At 48.5% G+C, this 22,816-nt stretch overlaps 1 protein-coding gene and 1 long non-coding RNA gene across 6 annotated transcripts in view; one reads left to right on the plus strand and one right to left on the minus strand.

The window, feature by feature from the left end:
- Positions 1 to 6,770: 6,770 nt before the first annotated feature.
- The window catches only part of FHL2 (four and a half LIM domains 2), a 65,439-nt gene continuing 49,393 nt past the window's right edge, over positions 6,771 to 22,816 (minus strand). For 4 of the 5 annotated variants that reach the window (XM_025869086.2, XM_073897920.1, XM_025869084.2 and 1 more), the window contains 4 exons: positions 20,514 to 20,688; positions 13,247 to 13,416; positions 11,034 to 11,220; positions 6,771 to 7,427 (listed from right to left, as the gene is read on the minus strand). In XM_025869086.2, the coding sequence (XP_025724871.1) occupies positions 7,276 to 7,427; positions 11,034 to 11,220; positions 13,247 to 13,416; positions 20,514 to 20,688 (684 nt within the window). In that variant the 3' untranslated portion in view covers positions 6,771 to 7,275. The remainder of the gene's footprint in view (positions 7,428 to 11,033; positions 11,221 to 13,246; positions 13,417 to 20,513; positions 20,689 to 22,816) is intronic. The other variant, XM_073897921.1, reaches the window with a different exon arrangement.
- Positions 20,596 to 22,386, plus strand: LOC141373633 (uncharacterized). The gene is made up of 4 exons (XR_012379892.1): positions 20,596 to 20,713; positions 20,991 to 21,054; positions 21,582 to 21,614; positions 22,031 to 22,386. It is a non-coding gene; the product is annotated as an uncharacterized lncRNA (long non-coding RNA).

Consider the following 22,816-nt stretch of genomic DNA (forward strand, 5'->3'; position numbering starts at 1 on the left):
CCTCTCACTTCTAGTGTCATTTAAGTCATATGGCTTAAAAAATATGTTTGCAGTTTTACCATTTTAATGAAAAAGAGAATGTCATGATAGCTTTTCTCTATTAATCACAAACAAAATAAACTCCCTGGAAAAACATCTTTCATTCAATAGGTGTTTATAGTATTTTCACATTCTTAATAAGGAATTGGAATAAGACATGGTCCCTGCTCTCAAGGGGCTTTATCCTTTTATTAATCTCAATTGTTTGAGTTTAAATATTCAAATAATTTGAGAAGGAATCTGAAGAACGTTGAATAATTTAAGTCAACAGTATCTATGTACTAATTTACTTGTTATGTTTTTAATTCCTTGAAACCTGAGGAAGCCAGCCCAAAACAGAATGGATTTTTCTTTTAGAAGATCTCCTCAGAACCTGGGGGATTTTTTTAAAAGATTAATTTACATGACCTCTGTTTATTTGAAACAGATAAAAATATAGGACAGTGTTGGATTGGGTAGTTGAAGGCCCCACATGTGCAGGTGTGGCCGTGCATGGGCGGGGACGGGGTGGGGAGGGGCGAGGCCTGAGCAGGAGCCTCTCCTGTTCTCTGACCTCCCTGCTACCTCTCTGATGGGGAGGAGAAAAAGGGCAGAAGCAAGAGAGGCTCAGGTTTTGTGTGTGGTTTTTTGATAGCTGACCTATATTCGTTTCAGGTGTACAACATAGTGATAGACAATTATGTATATTATAAAACACTCACAATAAGTATAGTCCCCATACAAAGTCATTACGTATTATTGACCGTATTCCCTGTGCCGTAATTGTATCCCCATGACTGACTAACTTCGTAAGTTTGTACCTCTTAGTCCCCTTCACCTATTTTCCCCATCTACCCACTGGCAACTGCCCATTGGGATCTATGAGTCCGTGGCTGGTTTTTGTTGCTGTTTGGCCGTTGGTTTTGGTCCTGGGAGATTTTTTTTATTCGTAGGCTTCTAATTGTGTCACTGCTAATAGGTGTCTGGGGATGAAGTTACACTGCTCTTATTTTGTAACAGGGTTTTATTTGTTACTCCGTTTCTTTGCCAGTCTTAAAAAGGTCAGTTTCTTAGTTTATGTACATTTCGGCATATGCATTCCTGGACATTTCCTCAGTATTTCAGAAAAACTCCTCTCTCTATTCAGAGATGGCATTTCCCCCATAATCTTCTCTACATGTAAGAAAATAATCTGTGTTTTATTTTAGATATAATACCTGTCCTGAAATTTATCAAGTAAGTCACATTATGGATTTTTCTAATTCTTCTCCAGTGGAGGTTATTCAGACTGTAGATACAATCTAATCCAACATTCTGATTTTACAAAAGAGGAAGCTGAGGCCTAGAGGAAGAGTGACTTCTCTAAAGGCGTGCAGTTTGTTGGTGGCAGATCAGCGACTAAAACCTAGATCTGCTCTTCTATAGGAAACCAGAGACAGGTCCCTTTCTAGAAGCCACGCCCTACCCTGCCCAGGGAATCAGGTGCACAATGGTCCCAGCTTTTAGAAAAGCAGTTATTCAGAAGGGCAGTCAACGTGGCTGCTGGAGAGAAGAGATATACTACAAAAATGTATAACAGCTGGTTTTTTACTGCCATCAGAAAATTCTCAGAATGGGCGGTGAGCTAGGAGTCAAGAGACCCGGGTTCTAGCCTGTAGGCCTCTGCGTAGTCTTGAGTAAGTTGATTCTTTCTGCACTCCCGTTTCCTCTTGTCAGCGTATGAGAGGGGCCCTTGGGTCTGAAATGGGCATCACTAAGAATGATTGAAAATTGATTTTATATTTTATGTATTTTAAGTTCCCAAAGGAATATGATGAACTGAGACACAAGTTAATTTCACTTCTATTCTGCTTTAGTACAGCTAATTTTTAAAAAAATCTTCTCAAAGGGAATTAGGACTGGGGCCCCTGGGTGGCTCAGTTGTTAAGCGTCTGCCTTCGGCTAGGTCATGGTCCAGAGTCCTGGAATCGAGCCCCGCATCGGGCTCCCTGCTCAGCAGGAAGCCTGCTTCTCCCTCTCCTTCTGCCCCTCCCCCTGCTTGTGTTCCCTCTCTCACTGCCCCTCTCTCTCTCTCTCTGTCAAATAAATAAATAAAAATCTTTAAAAAAAAAAAGGAATTAGGACTTATTTTTTGGCTGATTTATGACGTGAGGACGGCAATCTGCTGACAGATTGGGTTGTGTCCATTTGTGGCCAGTCATCATTGATGTGTTCTAAATATACTCTAGCTTCACCTGTGTTGATGACATCGCTTTCTCTGCTCCTAAGTCTCTAGGGCTCTGCTTTACCAACAGCGCTGAGGTCTTTTGCAGACACTTCTTTGAAGTTTTACCAGAGATAAAGCTGACACTAAGGACAGTATTGAGACCGTAGTCATTGGCCTAGTTCCGGGGCTCCTGGTATCAGAGCAGGTACATTTACTGAGCTGTTTGCTATGTTCCAGGTCCATGCAAGGTGATGTGAGTGAGAGCTTCCCGGGTGTCATCTGAAACCTTACCCCTTAGGAGGGCTGGGGCAGACTGAAAAGAGAAAGGCAGGCCCCTCGAGGTGGGTAGGTGGCAGTTTTAGTAAGCAGAGGGAGCTTACACACGAGGCTTATCTTGGGTGGCCCCAAGACGATTGGATCCCTGTACCCGCCCTCCAAATCTTAAAAGTTCATAAAGTGGCCTTAACTGGGTTCATTCACGTATACTGTGCAGGTGTTCTCAACACCACATCACTGTCTCAAGGCTGTGTCCTTGGAGCAGCCTCCACGAGCAGGAAGGCAAGCTACATTCCCACGTGCCGTGGACAGGGGAGGGGCTGAGAAGCCACCGAGCACCTGGGTCCAACTCGTGTCAATTGGCAGTCACTTCTTTCTGACTTTCCCCAACAGGTGACTGCCTCATAAGGAAAACTTTTTGCTTTGGATTACTTCAGTGACTGGATTTTTATGGTTTGGGCCAAAGGCAGACTAGTTAATTAAGTTTTACAGTATGCAATATGTAAATTTTGTAATACAATAAAGTAATACAATATGAAATATTACTGTGAAGTTTAAGTATATAATTCTAATAAAGATATAATTTGTTCTACAAGGTGGTTATGCATTTTTAAATCAAAGTTCCAAGGTATTAAAATTGGAGGTAAAATCAACATAAGTCTAGATTTTGTAGACTATGTGACAAAAGAGAGGAATTAACAATGTTTATAGTTAGGTTTTTTTTTATACTAAACAGTAGAGAAAAAAGCTGGCTCTGCCTTTTTAAAATGTAAGGAACAATTCTGCTGGAAAAACCACATGCTGTATAAATGAATAGGCATGGCTGTGTTCCATTAAAACATTGTTTAAGAAAACAGGCAGTGGGCAGAATTTAGCCATGGACCATAGTTCGCCAATCATAATACAGAACATTTCCAGCATTCCAGAGGCTTCTCTCACGTCCCTTCCCAGTCAGAGGTTACCACTATTCTGACTTCTGTCTCTATAGTTTGGTTTTACCTGCTGACACCTGTATTATGCACCTCTACGAACATTTTATTTCATGATTTAATATCAAGTCTTGCTTAATAAAAAGGATTATAGAGCCAGTCAGAAATACCTGCAGTGTCATGATTCCCAACTGATAGAGAGCTGAGTAGTGTGGGGCTGGGGACAGACCCAGATTTTGTGTGTGGTTGGACTCAAACTTCAAACTCTCTCCTCCAAGTCTGTCCAGGTTCTTGGATGTGTTTTTTTTTTTTTCTAAGATTTTATTTATTTATTCGAGAGTGCAAGTGGGCACGAGCGGGGGCTGGGCAAAGGGAGAGGGAAAAGCGGGTTCCGTTGAGCGGGCCTCAATCCCAGGATCCTGGGATCATGACCCGAGCTGAAGGCAGTTACTTAACCGACTTGAGCCACCCAAGTGCCCCTTGGATGTGTTTTTAGATTAAAAATTTTCATCAAATTTGGGGAAGTTTTCAGCCATTCTTAAAGTATTTTTTCTGTCCCTTTTCTCTCTCCTTCTGATGCTCCTATTCATTATACATATGTTGGTTCACTTAAGGCTATCTCATATTGCTCTGAAGTTAATTTTTCTTCATTTTTCCCGTTTTTCAAATTTCATAATCTCTGTTGGTCTATATTCAAGTTCACGGATTTTTTTTTTTTTTCTTCTCTCAACTCAAATGTATGATCCCCTCCAGTGAATTTTCCATTTTGGTGATTATACTTTTCAATTCCAGAATTTCCATTTGATATTTTTATAGCACTTAACTCTTTATTGGTGTTCTCTGTTTGGTGAACATTGCTATCATACATGTTTAATTCTTTGAACATGTTTATATGTTTGGCCATTGTTTGGTTAGAGGGTCTGCTTAAGCACTTTGAGCTAATGAGACTTCTGCTCTTTGCTGATGATCTGTGTGTGGCGTAGAGAATGCTTTCAAATCCACTCCATGTCCCACTCTCTTTGCTCCTGAGTGGGTGTGACCCAGTCCATGCCCACAGTCTCCTGGACCCCCAGTGATAAATGGGATCCCAGGACGGCTCTTCCTAGCTGTCTCTTTCCCTGGCTCTCTGTTAAACTTCTGGCTGGTCTGCCATTTTTGCCTTTTGCTGCCCGTATCACATAGCTAGCAGCCCCCTTTCAACTGCTTGCCACCAAAATCTCCCATTGTTTTTGATAATCTCCCTAGGCACAGATTCCTCCATTCTTGGTACCAAATAGTCCCTTCCTGCAGAGCTGCTGAGCTACTAGTTCACGGAGCTGCCACTCCCACCCACACCTTGGGTCTGGACAGCGTCCTGCTTCTCCTGGAGCAACACTCCTCCGCGAGTAAGTGCTCGATAGGGAAGGCTGGTATTCTTCTTAGCAGAATGTGCCAACATCATCCTAATAAATGTCTTCACACAGTCCTATTCGTAGGAGCATGGTAGCCTCTGGTCTTCTCAGATTGCCCCTTTTAATGTGGAACCTCCACCCTACGGGTAGGCTGCAACAGGAGTGATCAGAGCCCCAGGATTTTCAGTCATGCCTGGGGCACAGCCCTGGACCCTAGTAGGAGCCCTTACCTTCTTAGAGTAGAGCTTCTGTCACGTGAAACTGGGGGTGGGCGTGGGGGTGGGGTGGATCAGCCCATGGCTCAAGTGCCATAGACTCTCACTCTTCTTCTTAACATGTAGATTTCCCTGAATGTTTCTCCATTTGCCACACACCTTTAGGGTAATTTTCTAAGATTGGAAGGTATTTATTTGGTATGTGTACACACGCACACACACAGTTTTCCCAGTTAAATGGTTGTCACACTGGGAAGACAGTCACTGAGCTCTGCACACCACCATCCTGACGTCCCCCCCCCCCCTTTGTCCTTTGAGCCTTGGCTGGGCTGCCTGGGGTCTAGCCTCTGCATGTGTGGTTCACTTGTCAGCCAGAGATGGATAGGGTTTTCATACAAAGAACTTGGGGTTCTTTTCCCATACCATTTTCCCTCTTAACTTTCCAGATGTTGTTTGTCCCAAGCTCTGGCCTCTGGTTCTTCAAGCCAGTTAAGACTGCACGTTTTCTAACACTTTTAGCTCCCCTTTTGGGGCCTGGCCTTGGGTAAAAGCCATAAAAATGGGAAACCTACCCATTGCCATTTCCTTCTTCAAGTGTCCACTCCCCTCCCAACTATTCCTGCCTTGGATCATGCCCCAGTGTTTTCAAAAGTCTTAAAAATATTTTGTCCAGAAGATTACTAGAGTCCAATAGGAGCTACTTACTAGAAGTGGAACTCCCCCCTTCCATTAATTTAAGGTCAGGTGCCTCCGGTGTATCTGTGGTTCTAATAAGGAACAGGTAAAGTGTTCCACAATGACATTTCCAAAGCTTTTACCTTTTTGTTTTGAATTTTGTTATTTTCACTTTAAAAAGCACACCTGCAAGAATGCTTTCACTAAAACATGACGTAGAAGGCAAGACAACTACTGAGCCACGGAGTTCTCTGAAGGCCTGTCTCAGACATCGTCAGACAATTCTCACGTGGTCCAGCACTCAGATGAGGAAACTGACTTCACACATGCTCAGCATGGCTGGGACTTGATTTCCACCAGATTTTTCTGTTGCACGGCCTATTGTTTTATGGTACTGCACTGTCTTAGAAAACTAAGGACACAAGTCACTACTGTTAGCATTCTTAAAAGGGAAATATGCAATGCCCTAGCTCATAAATTGGCTCAGTGCTTTCCAATTGTATAGCGTGCTTTCACGGATGGTTTTACAACTGCCAAACCAGGAGCTCAGATCTTTATAGCTGGGAGTCTCTCGCTCTCTCTCCTCTCCTTTCAGAAACATTGAAGGCTTCCAAAGCATGCCCTAAATTGCTAGGGTATTGGGAATACACATATGAGCAAGAGGTCATCTCTGGGCTCGAGGTGCTTGTGTCCTTTTGTGATCCTTCACATTATGGACGAGAAAGCAGGTCAGGGTAGGTTAGGGACCCGTGGCAATGGGAAAGCACCGAGCTCTGCTAAGAAAAGCGACCCCCAAACTGTTTTCACTGTCATTAGTTCATATTCTGCTGCTCATATTCTAGAGTTTCTGTTACTGCATCCAATGCAGAGCATTAAATTCTGAAAGAGTGTTTGGGAGAGAGGAACACAGAGAAGGGAGCCAGGAAGAGGTGGTGGTGCTGACTGAAGGCTTTCTTTGAAATGAAAGGTGTGATGGATCTCCGTGAATGCTGCCCCAGCCCGTCTGAACTTGCACTTCATACAGTGATCAGTGGAACATAAAGTGCTTTATACCGCCATGCTCAGAATCGTGATGTTTAATCATTATTTCACACGCTGTGTGTGGCCAAGGATTTTGTTCTGGATAACTTTATTGTAAGCTATATGATCTTGCTCTAGATCTTACATGACAGGAAGCTACACAGTTGTAAATGCCCACTCTTCATTATCTCATGTAGTTTGGAAAACTCAAGTTCGTGACATGTTAATTGCACTTAAAAATTAAATACGCAGTGAAAGAAAGATACATGTATAAAGATGTCATTCAAAAGGACTTTTACACTTGGATTTGCCTTGCTCGATTACAAAAATTCAAGACCATCTTCCCCCCGAGGGTTTACAGAAGGGTTTCCTCCTTCCCTGGGACTGAGCTAGTACAAAGGATTAAAGGGTTTAAACAAACGTGACTATCACTGAGAAGCACAAGAGGAAAGTCTCAAGGTGGCGGGTGGAGACCAGACACAGTACTGCCTGGTGGAGAGTGAGTGTGTCTAAATCCGTGCGCGTCACAAGCAGCTGTGTGGGCTTCAGATGTCTTTCCCGCAGTCAGGGCACAGGATGTCATCTCTTTCTGTGAGGAAGCCTCGCCCCACCAGCGAGAGGGAGCACTTCTTACAGTTAAAACAGTCGTTATGCCACTGCCGTTCCTCAAAGGAGATGTACTTCGTGCCACCAAGTCCTGTTAACAGAGAAGAAAGAACACCGGGGTGGAGAGAGAAAGGGAACATTGCTGGTAGAACGCCCCCAGGACCAATGAAGGAATTCTGCTTTGAGCCATTTCAAAGCTGGATTGTGTAGTCTGGAGAGTGTGAGTTTCTAATGGCTGGGTGCTGGCGATCCACCTGTAAATCAGACACCCTGCACACCCCTGAGGAGCTCGTAAGGGTCAGCAGGAACAGCCATACAAACTAGCTCCGAAACGACATGATCAGTGCTCTAATTATGGAGGGGTGATGGTGTCTGTTTGTTCCACGAGAATGAAACTCCAGGAGATATGGAGCTGACTTCTCATTCCTGCACTGGCTGCCTCATGTCTGCTGCTCAAGTGTTTTGTGATTTAATCAATGAGGTGCTGAAGGGAGGCAAGAGGAAAGTACTAATTTGCTCTGGAATGGCCAGGAAAGGCCTCACAAAAGAAATGGCCCGTGGATGTGGGGGGTGGACATTCTTGCAGAGCGAATATCATGAGATAAGGTATAGAAGCATGGACTTAGGTGTGAGAGGGGGAAGGTGGGCTGCTAAGGTGGGTGGGAGCGCATGGTGGTGTGTGGGAGCGCATGATGGTGTGTGGGCAGTAGAGAAGACCATCTCAGATTTTAAACAAGAAAAGTAGTAACTCAGTTTGGTGCTTGACTCTTGCCTGATGACTAATTCTCATCAAATGTTTAAGGTACACTGGCCTTCTATAACAATATGGTTGCTTGGTCCTGCCACTGAGCCACCAGAAATCAATTGGAATACACAGGGTTATTCAGAGTTGTGATCGATTCTGGTGAAATCTGGATCAATGAATTCCAGTTACAAAGAGTTCTTTCCAGAAATAATGGTTCAATCTACCACAGTAAAAAGAAAGCAACCATACTGACCGCTCCATTTATAACGGCCTGAAGTCTCAGGCTAGCCTGATTAGTCTGTAACACACCAAATAGCTAGATCCTTCTGTAACAGAATTGCCTAGGCTGACGTGGGGCCTTAATTCTTTCACCTGGGGGAGACCTGCAAGCTAGTCCCCCTCAGCTAGTTAGAGACTGGAGCAGTGCAAGTTCAGTGCTCCTTCCAGTGCCACCTTAGCCCTGCGGCAGGTGGGGTATGCACTGGCAGAGCTTTTCGGCTCTCTTTTCCTGAATATCCCACAGCTGTAAAAGCAGAGCTACACCGAATGTCCAACGCCACTAGAACACTGTCTTTTACGAATCCGGGGACTCCTAAGGGCTGTGATCACATAGCTCCTGCGCTGGCCGTGAGGCAGCACCAAGCCAATGATTTAAGCCCCTGGGTCTCAAACTTTCCTGCAGACTTGAATCACCTGGGAAGCTTTTCAAGCTTCATCAGTCACCCAGGTCGTAGCCCCTACCAATTAAATCATGACCCAGGCAGCAGTAATTCTTTAAGCTTCCCAGGTGTTTTGAATATGTAGCCAAGTTTGAAAACCAGAGATTTAGGCAACACTTGATTTAGGGGCAGGGACTGCAAAAAGGTAGTTGTTTTTCTTCTCAGCACTGAGAAAACTGAAAAGCCGAGAAGCGGCTGGGATGCCCCAGCATTTTTGCCATTCCATGTTTCTCCTTTCTCTCACCTTTGATAAGTGCTGCTACATTGGAGACCTGGGGCCAGGAGGAGCACTGGCTAGGGGAGGATGAAGGATGTTAGTGGGAGGTGCTGTGTCGGGTGCCGTCCCAGGGGACCGCCTCCTTTTAGAAACTCCACTGTTTCCTTGAAATGCCAACCAACGGGGCAAGTCACAGAAATGAGAGCCAAAAACAACCCAAGGAGGACAAATCCTCCTAAAGGTGAGAGGCATACACAGTCAACTATTGTTATTTGAGGTTTATAGCCAACAGCCCCAGAACTCCAACCTGAACAGAGCTCATCTAACAGGTGCATTTACTCCGTGAGACACCTCACAGCCTGCCTCTGCTTAGGAACACAGACAGCATGTCCGCACCGCCCCTTGGGAGCCACTTTCAGCAGCAAAACTCCCAACAAAAAGCACAAAAATGCAAACAACATGGCACTAAACAGACCACGAAGAGGACCCTTGGTTATAAGATGAGAACTGAAATGAGGAGGCAGAGGGTTCCCCTGCCTCACCTCTGCTGGGAGCATACACATCAGACAACTCAAATGTTGCGCCAATCTGTGAGTGTCTAGGAATGACCATGAAAGCAACTCGAGTGTTGATTTTGGAGTTACAAATAAATGTTAGTGAGTGGGCAGATTTGCAGATCTGGACTCTGAGTACGGAGGACTGACTGTATTTATGTGTGAATTTTGCATCACAGCACACAGAATGCTGGGAAGTAGAACTTCAGATTCATTTACAAAAATCATTTAAATTTTGCTAAAGAGAAAGTGCTAAGTAAGGATCTATTAAAAATCCAATCTAAAGTCACAATCTCATGTAATTGTTTGGGGATTTGGCTACAAGTACATTTTAGCTGCAATTTCAAAATTCAAAGTTCCAGAACATTAGTCTCTGTGTTTCAGAGAAGTAACTCTCCTCTTTTGGAGGAAAGTGTCCACTGTTTTCCTCATGTTGTGTTCTTTTCTTTAGTGCTACCATGGGAATAACAACACATTTCTGATACTTTACATTTAAAAGTGCTTTTATCTAGATTATATTGCTTTATAAAGTTTAACATTATAAACATTTACTTCCATAGACGTTACCGTGAAAACAGCATTCAAGATTGATATGTTAGGGGAGAAGACTGCATTTGTTCCCTCTGAATGATTCCAATCTGGTATATAAATGGCTGGAATCGGGTTAACAGAAAAATTTAAATGCTGTGGTGCTTTTCTTTATATTTTAATTTCATATGGAATTATGAGCTCTGGATTACACATGAAGGGTGATTTTGGTGACCTGGGGCTTCCTACATCGGGCGAGTTGGCTGAGGTAGGTGCACCCAGTTCTAGACCCGAGGAAAAAGCAAGTCAGGGCCAAGCACACAGAGGTTGTAGAATGCGTGTGCGCTTAACACTGCAGTGCTACACGGGGATGCCATTTGGCCTGGCTGCCGTGCTTCTATTACACGTGTCCGCCATCTGCCATTGACAGGGATCAGTCACCTGAATGTGGCAGAGCTGGGAATCCCACGTCCCGCTACTTTGCCTGTGTCCTTATGGAACTCTCTTTTCCCTCCGGCCCAGTCACGGATTTGTGTGATGCATGGTGCACGTTTACAGGCCTGGAGTCTGACCAGCCATCTATCTTCCACACTCAGTTTCTTGGCATGTCTAATAGTTTCGTGCAATGCCAGTCTGCAGCCAACCAGACTTTGGGCTCTCGCTCTGCCTGCACCTTTGCGGGATAAGAAAGAACCACCTAGAATGTTGCCCTCTGCCCTTGTGTCGCTATGGCCTTGTGGTCGGCAAGTCCCTCTAAGATGCTAGGGAGCACCTTTATTCTTTTTTTTTAAAGATTTATTCATTTTGAGAGAGAGGGACTCTCAAGCTGGCTCCACACTGAGGGTGGCGCCCCACACGGGGCTGGATCTCACAACCATGAGATCCCCAAACCAAAGAGCCAAAAGCAAGAGCCAGGAACCGTGGGCACGCTCACCGCTGATGGGGTTGGTGCAGCCAGCACACTTCTTGGCATACAGGTCGCAGAAGCAGCTCAGGCAGTAGGCAAACTCCTCCCGGGACGTGAAGCGCTGGCCCGACAGCGGCTTCTTGCAGGCAGTGCACACGAAGCACTCCCGGTGCCACGGCTGCTCGCGATACGTGACGCCCCCGGTGGTGATGGGCTGCAGGAGGCAAGGGGGCCGTGGTCAGCGTCCCAAGGTGCGGCGGGCTCTGCATGGCGCGAGAACCCCCACCCCCCAGCACCCGCCGCTGTGTGTTGGAAAAGGCTCGGAGAAAGGGCCTGGGCGCCTCTGGTCCTCACAGAAGGCACCGTGCCGAGCCACCAGCGGCACGGCTTTGCAGGGCGCGGGTCGGCGTCTGCGCGCACTTCTTCCCATAAACACAGCCAGGTACGGTCAGTGGGTTTTCTCTTAGGATTTCCTGACTCACGTTTTCTTTGCTCTAGCTTACTTTATTGTAAGAAGCCAGCACAGGATACAGAGAACCTACCACGTACGTGCGCATCGATTATTTATGCCATCAGCGAGGCTTCTGCTCCACAGGAGGCTCTTAGTAGGTACGTTTTTGGGGAGTCAAAAGTTCCACGTGGATTTTCAACTGCACAGGGGGGTTAGTACCCTCTAGCCCCCGTGTTTTTCAAGGGTCAACTGTATAAATGCCCTTACATAATATAGACCTTATTTCCATTTTACAGGTGAGTAAACTGAGACCCAGAGAAATGAAGGGACTCGCCTAAGAATTCATAGCTAAAAACAAAGCAGGTGCCGGGGTTCAGGACTCTTTCTATTGTATATTCTTTTCACTAAACCGTAAAGCATTAATGATCATCCTATAAATTTCCGCCTTGGAACAGAATGTATGCGACATATATTTGGTCGCAAGGTATCTGTGTGGATACAGAAGGAGTGTGTAGTAAGAGGTTTGCTCTGCCTGGCATACACGCCTTGTCCTCCCTGCGTCTGGATTCCATGTCCCCCATCCTCACCCCCATCACCCGGCTAGCTCAGACCTGCTCCTGTGTGGTACTTTCTCAGAGCATCCCTCCCTAAACGCCAGCCTGGCTCCCACTCCTCAGATTAGTTCAGATCATCCCCATATACACTCCGCTAAGGCTCTGTTCTCAAAAACACACTTGTCGATAAGCACTTGAATGTTGCCATTGGAGTGCATTTCCCCCCAGACCCTAGTAGCCCCGAGGGCCTCCTTCACTGAGGGGTGGGGGGTGGGGAATGGATGTTTCTGGCATGGATGCTTTTATGTGTCCGATGAACACACACAAGGGCTTCCCAGAGGATGCACTACCTTCACCCGCAAGCAAACAGAGTGGCGATAAGGTAGGGAGGAACATAGTGGAAGAAAAGCAAATGACGTGTACTTTTCTTGGATCTTGATGAGAAGGAGCAAACCAAACAGAGAGGGAGTGAGCAGAGAAGAGGCTTCCTGATACGAACGCAGGAATGAGCAGTTCATCCAAGGAGGCAGGGATACACAGTAGATAAACAGTATAATCTTACAAGCAGGAATGGGGAGAAGTGGAATTTAAATCCTAGTTAGTACTACTCTGCCTTCTGAAGAGATGCCGGCAGGATGGGCACTGGAGGCCCCGCTGGCCCCCACAGACCCAACAGCAGAGTCCCTAATAGGGCCCGAGCCAAATGGTGCACAATCACTCTACAACAGGCTCCTTTTCCCTCTTTAACCCAACGGCCGAGATAGGACGGCACCGGACCCAGTGGGCAAGTGCAAAACTAGCGACCTGGGCCCTGTCCACGGGGCACAACTTGCCTTCGCTTCTCACTGCCCCCCCCACCCCATCAGGTTTCCTGTTCACTGATGGAGGGCAGTGTAACAGGACCGCTTTGAGGTATAAGTTTTCCTCCTCTTTAACATTACGTCATAAACAGGAGCAAATATTTGGCCATGTTCTAGAAGGAGGGAGGGACACAGGATTTTATGTCCGGTCACAGGGGCGCTCGTGTTGTGGGAGGAAGGCCTGGAGCAGGGGTCCGTCCCGTGGATAAATGCGCACGTGCACGTGAAAATTTGGGGGTGGAGGGCCAGCCCAGCAGACTCCTGTGCCCTTTAGGTACGGCAGGTGCCGTCCCTTGGGGGAAGGAGGGCTGGAGCCAAGGGCTGTGGAGGCAAATGGGCTGGAACAGACAAAGTCCACGGGAGGATGAGAGCTACCTTTTGACACTGAACACACTGCAGGGCGTACTGTTTCTCATAGCAGGGCACGCAGAAGTTCTGGCTGTCTTTCGGGATGAAGCTCCTGGTGCCGATGGGCTGCCGGCAGCGGCGGCAGACGAAGCAGGTCTCATGCCAGCTACTGTCCTGGTACTCCATCTTGCGGGTACCTGTCATGAGAGTAAAGAAGCAGCAAAGGGCAGAGCCGGTGACAAGACTGGCCCGGAGGCCCCGCAGTCCGCATCGAGAACCTAGCCCCCGCTAGTTTTGTCACTACAGCAAGTCACGTTAGCCCTCAAAGGCTCGCCTCGGAACGGGCCCGTGTTGGAGAGAGCAGCAGGGACTCTGTCTTTTTGGGTTCGCGGCTGCACACCCAGCTCCCAGGACAGTCTCTGTGCGTGCTCAGTATATATTTGTCCGTAGGGTGGTTATGAACATGAAGTGGAAAAAGTATTTGTCTCTGTCTCTCAGTACTGCAAAACAGAAAGAGAATTCTGGCAGAGCTCAGACCAGTCCTGACGGAGTGGGAGTTCCAGAGCACCAATGGCCTGTTAACGAACACCCTTCTGTTTGGCAACGGGATAGAATTCGGTGGGGCGTACATGAACCTAGAGCCTCAAGCCTGAATCTGAGAGGAGCCTCCACAGCCCTCACTTTATGTGACCCGCCGTGGAAACCAAGCTGTGATGTGTCTTAGGCCTATCATTAAAAATGGTATCTGAGTGCTGTCATTAAAAGCTACAAGTAGGGGTGCCTGCGTGGCTCAGACGGTTAAGTGTCTGCCTTCAGCTCAGGTCCTGATCCCAGGGTCCTCGGGTCGAGCCCCGGGTCGGGCTCCCTGCTCAGCAGACAGTCTGCTTCTCCCTCTCCCTCTGCCCCTCTCCCCCTCTCCCCTGCTCGTGCTCTCTCTCTCTCAAATAAATAAATAAAATCTTAAAAAAAAAAAAATAAAAGCCACATGTTCCTCAAGTAGATCAAGAAGTCCTAGAGAGCGGAAATGCTGTCTGGTTTGCCCCCTACCCCCCACCACCAGGCTGGAGTCACAGTACTCAGTATTTGTTGATGTTTTCCCATACTGTTCCAAGAGAATAAAAGTATGTGTATTTACAGAAAGAGATGGTTCAAGACAGATGGATATGCAAGCCCCCTTTGCATGCAGCCCAAGGTAAGTTTGGGGCAGGGGGGAAGGAGGGTAAGGAGTGAATAAAAGGAAAGTGCTCCCAATACTTGAGCTAGCTCTGGGCCGGGCACACCGCCTGCGACCTGCTTGCGGTCTGCACTACCCCGAGTTACAATCGGGGTTTTCCTGGAGCATAGCCACCCCTGTTCCCTCACTTCAAATGCCTACGGTTGCTTTCACACTACGATGGCAGAAATGAGTCGTTGAGACAGAAACCGTGACCTTTGAGGCCCCAAATATTTGTCTGGTTCTTTCTGGAAGCATGTTAGCCAACTGTGGGCTCACTGAAAGTCTGGGGCTGAGGCCTGAAGGACGCAGCGGTGAGATGTCCCAGCGGGATGAGGGCAGGGGGTTAGGCGGTGAGCTGGGGCGGCGGCTTTGAACCAGGGTGGCGGCTGACAGCCAAACACAGGCGTCTAGGAACTCGCCTTTAGCTTAAGTCCAAAAAGATCATAGGGTCAACGTGACAGGCTAAGAGCTGCATTTTGGCTGCTTGCAAGGTTGACAAAGAAATGTCCACCTCTCGAGAAATTAGGGTATGTGCAGAGAATCGTTGCAAGATTATTTTATTCACTGTCACTTTAGGGTCACTTTTGAAGCTTCCTGTGTTTCCAAGCCAGGACATTTGGGCACCACCTCCCATAGAGTATGTACAATACTCAGGGTGTGCATAGGTGCTGGAAGCTGGGGAGGTGATGTGGGGGGGCATTCATGGTGGGGCACATAACGATCTTCAAAGCTGTGGAGTCCAGTCGTGGGGTGATGAACCCCGATACAAGGAGAATTACACTGAGCAACGGAATTTCAGGTAAAAATAGTGGAAGAATTGTGATCTAAATCTGGAATGATTTTCTTTGTCTCCAGGGGTTTATCTTCCCACATGTATTTTTGCCACTTGCTCTTTTAATCTCTGACCTTCCCCTGATGAAGCAGCTCAAAAACCAAAGGATCTTGTCAATGAACAGGGGGCAGCTGTGTGCTCACTAGAGACGGCAAGCAAGACCGCGTGAGTGCATTCCCGGCGTGGTGGGGAATACGGTCTTCTACCAACACCAATCTCAGACAATTGTCTCCTCTCTAGTCGGGAACCCGGCGGCGGGCACTTGCAGCCCAGAGGGGTGGTGGGCGCACATTCTGGGAGGCACCGCACATCTGGGAGGCACGGCTCCCAGCAGCCTCCAGGGCCCGCAGAGTTTAATCCTACAACACTACCAGCAGGTGGCAGCAGAGCGCGCAGCTTCCCCCGCGGCTGGGCATACAGGGTCCTGACCAGGGGTGTCTTTTTCTGATTCAAACAAGTGAGGAAGCAGCAACAGTGGTGAAGGGTTAGTTCCCATGAGCCTGCTCAGAGGAAGTAGTGCACCTGCAAGAAGCCTCTGCGAACAGAGGCTCAGCGTGTGGTAGCTGAGAAGCCGGGAGCCCTAGCCCTGTGGCTTGTGGAGGGCTCTGGTTTCCTGACTACTTCCGGGGACTTTTGTCAGGTTTGGGACCAGTGGGCGAGTTTGTCAGTTGGCACAAGCCTCCTGTTTTGTATACCTAAGTTCACTGCCACAGCCAAGCTGATGACCCGCACCCCCATTCGTCCATTCATCGTGATTTCGTGGTAGCACTTCTGTGTGTATGTGTGTGTGTGTGTGTGTGTGTGTGTGTGTGTGTGGCAGTTTTAAGTTATTAGTTTTTAAAATCAGTATTTTTTTTAAATAGAGAATCTTTTTTTCTTTAAAGAGTTTATTTATTTATTAGAGAGAGAGAATGAGAGAGAGCACGAGAGGGAAGAGGGTCAGAGGGAGAAGCAGACTCCCTGCTGAGCAGGGAGCCCGATGTGGGACTCGATCCCGGGACTTCAGGATCATGACCTGAGCCGAAGGCAGTCGCTTAACCAACTGAGCCACCCAGGCGCCCCTAAAATCAGTACTTTTTAATGGAAACAACTTGACCAAAAATCTGTCACAGAATTTCGAGACCCATTAAAACAAAAGTTTAATGAGGAAAAAAAAAATCAGACCAAAGAAAGGCAGTACTAGGATTCAGCACTTTTTCTTTTCTTTCCCATCCCTTCCTCCCCCATCCCCCCCCCGCCCCTCCTCTCTCTCTCTCTCTCTCTCTCTCTCTCAATCTGTCTCACCGGGCTTCTTCTAGACACTCTGCCTTGGGCACGGAGCGCATGTCCTCTGCCAGAAGTGCCCTTTTGGGACTTCTGCATCGGGTGAAACCCAGCTCATCCCTCAAGCCTGCTCAAACGGGACCTCCCCGGGGTCCCTTCCCGACGCTGCTGCCCTGGGCCCGCGCCTCCATCATGGCGGGGATGAGCCAGGCTTCCCTAGTGAGGGCTCGGTGAGGGGCGGTGGCCGGTGACAAGTCAGAGCCAGAAAACAGGAAGGCTGAAACCCCAACCTATCAGTTTCTAGGTTTTCCCTGAGAACTGCTGGTTCAGGGAAGGAGCGCCACAGTGAGGGGGAAGCCTGGACAGACACTACGGTGAAAAAATGACATTTGCAGGGCTGCTTTTGAATTTAAAGTGACTCAGACTGGCAGGGGTGGGGGCGGGGTGGCCAAGGCTCCCCCAGCTCCAAGTGGCTACGCTCACACGGCTACTGCGCAGCGAAGAGGGAGCCCCCCCCCGCCGCCAGCCTGCTGGCCCCGCGTCCAATGCACTTGGACTACACCAAGCTGTTGAAATGGACATGATGCCGACGCTGCTGTTTGGTCCTCCTTCTAGGGAGGCTATAGCACCGCATTCCGTGAAGGTTTGTCTTGTGTGGCCTGTTACCCCACCTTCTGAATTAACCACCATCCATACCCGCCAGCTCCTGGTCCACCTTCTCTCACCTAGTTGAGAAGGCAGATCGAAGCTCTGAGACCAGAGCACTGGACAAGGTCCTAATCCTGGCCAGGCCACTGACTGTAGCCAGGGGCCCGCCACCGAAACTTCTGGTCTCTTCGCTGCTGAGACAAGACAGGTGAACTTCAAGGTCATTTAAGCGTAAAACTGTCAGTGCTCTCAGAATTTCGTGGTGTGTGATTTGGCTGCTTCTCATTACAAGTGCCTGAGCTGGGCGGGGGCCGGGGGGGCGCTCTTCAGCACCCACACGGTGCACTATCCGAACAGTACACTCCCGCAGCTGTCTGAAGGGCCCGCGGCCAGGCCCGCAGGTGCAGATGCCAGGTATATGCGTGACCTCCCACTGCACCCCAGAGCTCTAGCGTGGCGGGAGCCTGTTCCCACCTGGTCCTCCAGGTCTGCTGAGGAGGGCAGGGGGATGCAGACGGGCCGGCAGGAGTTCCTTGCAAAAGGCCAGAGCACTGCTGAGGGGGAGCAAACGAGCAAACAAGCAAAACCAAACAAAAGGCAGTGAGCAAGAAGAAAGTGGGCCCCAAGAGCCCGCTGTAGGGGAGCAGGGGTCTCTGGCAGCCTGGGACCCAGGGAAGTGTGGAAGGGGATGGAGAGAGTTGGCTATGAGGCAGAACAGAAACTCCCTTGGGCTCTTGTCATGAAAACCCAGTAAAGATTTAATTTGCTTTTAATTAATTTCGTGGTTCTCACTGTGTCGGGACTACTCTGTCTCCGTGGGTGACTCCCTGTGGCACAGGACCAGGGGTCAAGCCTGGCTTTCCGTGGGCTTTGGTTTTAATTTCACGGCCCCCGCGCTGGGCCCTTGTCCCCCATCTGCAATGCTGACGCAACTCTGTAAGAGGCCTTGGTCTGCGGGTTTTGTTCCTTGTTACAGCGCGGAGTCAGCTATCTTCAAGATGTATTAAGCAGCGAAATGTAGCAGCAGTAAGAAGTCACCTTACCGAAGGCCTTATTATGCCCTTGCCTTTTTAAAAGGTATTCTTTCTTATCCAATATCGCTCCCTAAAATAACACTTCCCACATGTCAGTCTCTCGCTCAAAAACTTCAGTATCTCTTCACTGCCAAAAACAAAGCAAACCAAAAATAAAAGGAAAACTCCGGGCTACGGCAAGCAGTCTTCCACTAAAGGGTCTGGCTCTAAATGACCATGGGACCCCTAATTCCCGTCACACTTAAGCATGAACCCAGCTACTGTGTGAAATACCGTGACCCAGCCGGCTACGGGGGTTTTTAAAAATTGACATTCGATCTGTTGATGCAAGCAGCTCAAAACCCTCAACCCCAGTTCATCTGACACATCTTATCACAGCATTCAGGAATATGGTGAATTTTTAAACATCACTTTTAAGGGAGCTTTGTGTTTACTTCTATTTATTAAGGTTCAGTCCTCAACTCATTTTTTCCCTGATTTAATTTTTTTAAAGGTTTATTTATTTCAGAGAGAGAGCACACATGTGTGCACAGGAAGGGGCAGAGGGAGAGAGAAAGAGAAACTCCAGCAGATTTCTCGTTGAGTTTGGAGCCTGGCACAGGGCTCAACCCCACGACCCCGAGACCATAACCTGAGCCCAAACCAAGAATCAGACGCTAAACCAACTGCACCACCCAGGTGCCCTTGATTTTATTTTTTTAGAGAGAGAGTGTGCACGTGCACGCGTGGGGGAGGGGCGGAAGGTGAGGGAGACAGAGAATCTCAAGCAGGCTCCATGCCCAGTGTGGAGCCCCACATGGGGCTCGATCTCACCACCCTGAGATCATGACCTGAGCCCAAATCCAGAGTCAGATGCTCAACCGACTGAGCCACTCAGGCTCCCCCAGACCTCAACTCCTTTAAAACTATACTTAAACGCTTAACATACTTCATATCCCTTTTAAAAACCTCAACCAATAAACCAAACTTCAAGTCCTTAAGTGATTGTTGAAACGAATTAAGCTTGTGAATATGACGAAACGTAAGATACCCTGAACATCACAACAGGTGATAAATTAAGGAAATTCCCATTTGAAATCACAAGCCTCAATCACGTGCACTTTAATTTACTCTTTACACCACTTTTTTTAAACCTTCATACCTACTTCGTCAGATTGAACACATTATTACTGTGCATTAGATTTCTTCCTATGTCTGCCCTTAATTCTAAACCTCCCTGGGATGAAGGATGCTTCCACGCTGCATCCTCAGCGGCTGTCTTGAAGGTGGGCACCCTCCTGGGCGACGGGTGCATCGGCCAGCTGGGTCGGAGCTTCTCGGCAGCTGGAAGGCCGGGCCTGACTGGCGCCCCTCCTGCCACCCTGAGCCTGATTCGGGAGAAGCTCTGCCAACGCCTGCCGACGGGGGGCCTCGGGGCCGCTTCTCTCCAAACCCTCCATTTACTCACAGCAGGCTGGGTCCCAGCCACGTGACTGGATTCCAGGGGACTGGCAGCTGCTTCATGCGAGGCTGCCTTCTGTGAGGGCCACCCCCCCTCCCCGGGCAGACGTGCACGGCACAGAGTTCTCCCCTGCGTTCCTAGGACTCTCTGGTAGGGACGCCAACTTTAAGACGTCCCACGTGGCCCAGAGACTAAAAAATTACCTACAACTCAGACTGAACCAGGAGTCCGTATTTTCATTTGCTGACTCCGGCAAATCTACCCTCTGGTACGATTTACTGGCCACGCAGACAACAGGGACCACGGGTCGTCCGTGGCCTGTGAGCCAGGTGCAGCCGAAATGCGTACCTTTCACTGGCCCACGGTCCAAATCTCAGGCTCTTCTCCTGGTGATTACTCTCCTTGCCCTCATTTCTGGATGTGCCTAGCAAGACTTTTCTGAATGCCGTATTTAAAAATTCTATATACTTTTGTTCACTCAGTGTTTTAAAAATAAGAGCTTCCTCTCTCCCACAAAACAGAACCAACTTTGCCCAAGAAACAAGGGACACCATCCCATCCTCCCCCATACCAGCAAGTCACCTTATTACTCGTCTTAACACTTGACCCAGCTGTGATCAAGTCTGGGTCTGCTGAGAATGAACGTCTGTCTAGGACACGGAGTCCAGGAGGACAAGGGACGGGGTGTGCCTCTCCCCTCACGACTCCTTAACCCCCCGGTTCCCAGCCCAGCGCCAGCCGCGCAGCGGGCACAATGCCCATTTGCTGAAATAGCCCATCGAGCACGGATTCAGCAAGTGGAAGGGAAGAAAAGCGCAAGCGTGCTCTGCGGCGCCGCGGGGGGAAGGGCGCGTCCTGACCTGGCATGATGGTCTTCTTGCATTCCTGGCACTTGGACGAGTACTCGTGGGAGTAGCAGCCTGTGCACAGCAGCTGGTCCTCCTTGGCAGCGAAGGGCTTGTCCACCAGCGAGCTCTTGCACCGTGAGCAGTGGAAACAGGCCTCATGCCAGTGTCGGTCCTTGTAGGACAAGTCCTGCAGACCCAGAGCATGCGTCACAGTGAGTGGGTCGGGGCGGGGGCCGCAGCTGCTGTGCCTGACCCACAGCCCAGGGGAGTCCTACACATCCCAGGGCAAACAGGGAGCAGAGTGGGGCCGGGGCCTGTGGGCGTGCCTGGACCGTGACCTTGCTGGTGAAATGAGGAGGGCTGGGCTGCTATCCTCTGGCTGCATTTTGGAGCGACCATTTAGATGGGAGTGGGGTGGGGTGGGGTGTGTGTGTGTGTGTCTGTGTGTGAGAAAGAGATGTTTTCCGAAAACACATGGGTTTCCCTTAGGTGTGACCTGTAAGGAAGAGGAACACAGAACATGCAATTCATTAATGCTTCTCATTGGCAACAGGTGAGAGAGAAACAGAGCACAGGGCTCAGAGCACAGGGCATTTCAGAGAGGACAGGGACAGGGCTCTGGTTTCAGCTGGAGGGAAGGGGTCAGGAGAGACTTCTGGTGTGGACAGTCCCTGGACAGCAGGGAGGTGGGCAGAGGGGCCGGAGAGGGACTTTTCAGGCAGAGACAGAGCATGAGCACAGCAGAGGTGTGAGAGAGAGGGGTCCCTGGCAGAGGTGTGGTCAGGCAGGAGGGACAGCCCAGGGCCCGGCGGGGGAATCCAAGTCCAGGCTGGGGCGGGAGGGAGGAGGTTAAGATGATCCTGAAGGCAGCAGAGAGGGCATGAACTATTGAAATGGGAGGGGAGAAAAAACACCCGTGCCTGACCGGTTATTTTGACAAATGAAACAAAGTAGAAACCGCTATAATTTGAGTTAGCGACTATATAGACAAACTCATCATAAACTGTGAAGCCTGTGGTTTTCAGGAAGAAATCATTATTTTTCTCTTTCTGGGATACCAATCATGATATTCATTGCCAGGTTGTGAGTTCGGGCACCGCGCAGCCCTGCAAGGTAAGTATTATTACGGAAGCTCAGTAACGTGCCCACAGTCACACGCGGGCACGCACATAGCTGAGCCAAGCAAGGTTCAAGCTCATGTCCCCTCTGATTCAGAAGCTATTTGCAGTGAGCTATTCCAGGTAAACTCCTGGTCGAGCCTGCCTTACTCTTTGCTTTCAAAAACTGTACCCTTGATGAGATCTGTACATATCCACTGAAAACATTCAGAAATAATGCCACATTTTGTACGTAAATGAATGCAGCTCAGCACTTTGTTGAGACTGAATAAAGTCAAACAAGCCATTAAAGCCCTGTCAGATAAGAAGGGGAGTCAGCCTCATTTAAGAGTTGGGAGTTTTTGACCATGATCAGTGTGATAATGGAATCAGAATAAATGCATTTAACATTTTTTTTGTTATGGAAAACAGTATTGGCAGTTCCTCAAAAACTTAAAAATCGGATTACCATAGGATCCAGCAATTCCACATCTGGATATATGCAAAAAGAATCGAAGGCAGGAATTTGTATACCTGTATCCATAGCAGCATTATCCACCAGCACCAAAAAAAGTGGAAGCAACCCAAGTGTCCATCAACGGATGCACGGATAAGAAAAATGTGGTATGGGGCGCCTGGGTGGCTCAGGCACTAAGCGTCTGCCTTTGGCTCAGGTCATGATCCCAGGGTCCTGGAATCGAGTCCCTCATCAGAGTCCCTGCTCAGCAGGAAGCCTGTTTCTCCCTCTCCCACTCTCCCTGCTTGTGTTCCCTCTCTCGCTGTGTCTCTCTGTCAAATAAATAAATAAAACCTTAAAAAAAAAAAAAAGAAAAATCTGGTATGTACACACAAGGGAATATTATGCAGCCTCAAAAAGGAAAGGAAATTCTGACACGTGCTACAACGTGCAGGAGCCCTGAGGACATTACGCTCAGTGAAATAAGCCAGATGCAAAAGGACAAATACTGTATGAGTTCACTTGGACGAGGGTACCTAGTGGTCCAAAGCAGAGACAGGAAGTAGAGTGGTGGGAGCCAGAGGCTGGGGGAGGGGGATGGGGAATTAGTATTTCCTGGGGACAGAGTCTCAAATTTTGCAAGATGAAGAGTCCGGGAGGTTGGCCGCACAACAATGTGAATGCATGTGGCGCTACTGACCTGCACTCTTCGAAAGGGCGAAGATGGTATATTTCAGCTTATGTGTATTTCAGTGCAACTA

Source organism: Callorhinus ursinus, unplaced genomic scaffold, assembly GCF_003265705.2.
Source record: "Callorhinus ursinus isolate GAN/ISIS: 27379988/994484 unplaced genomic scaffold, GSC_fseal_2.0 scaffold10, whole genome shotgun sequence".
NCBI lineage: Eukaryota > Metazoa > Chordata > Mammalia > Carnivora > Otariidae > Callorhinus > Callorhinus ursinus.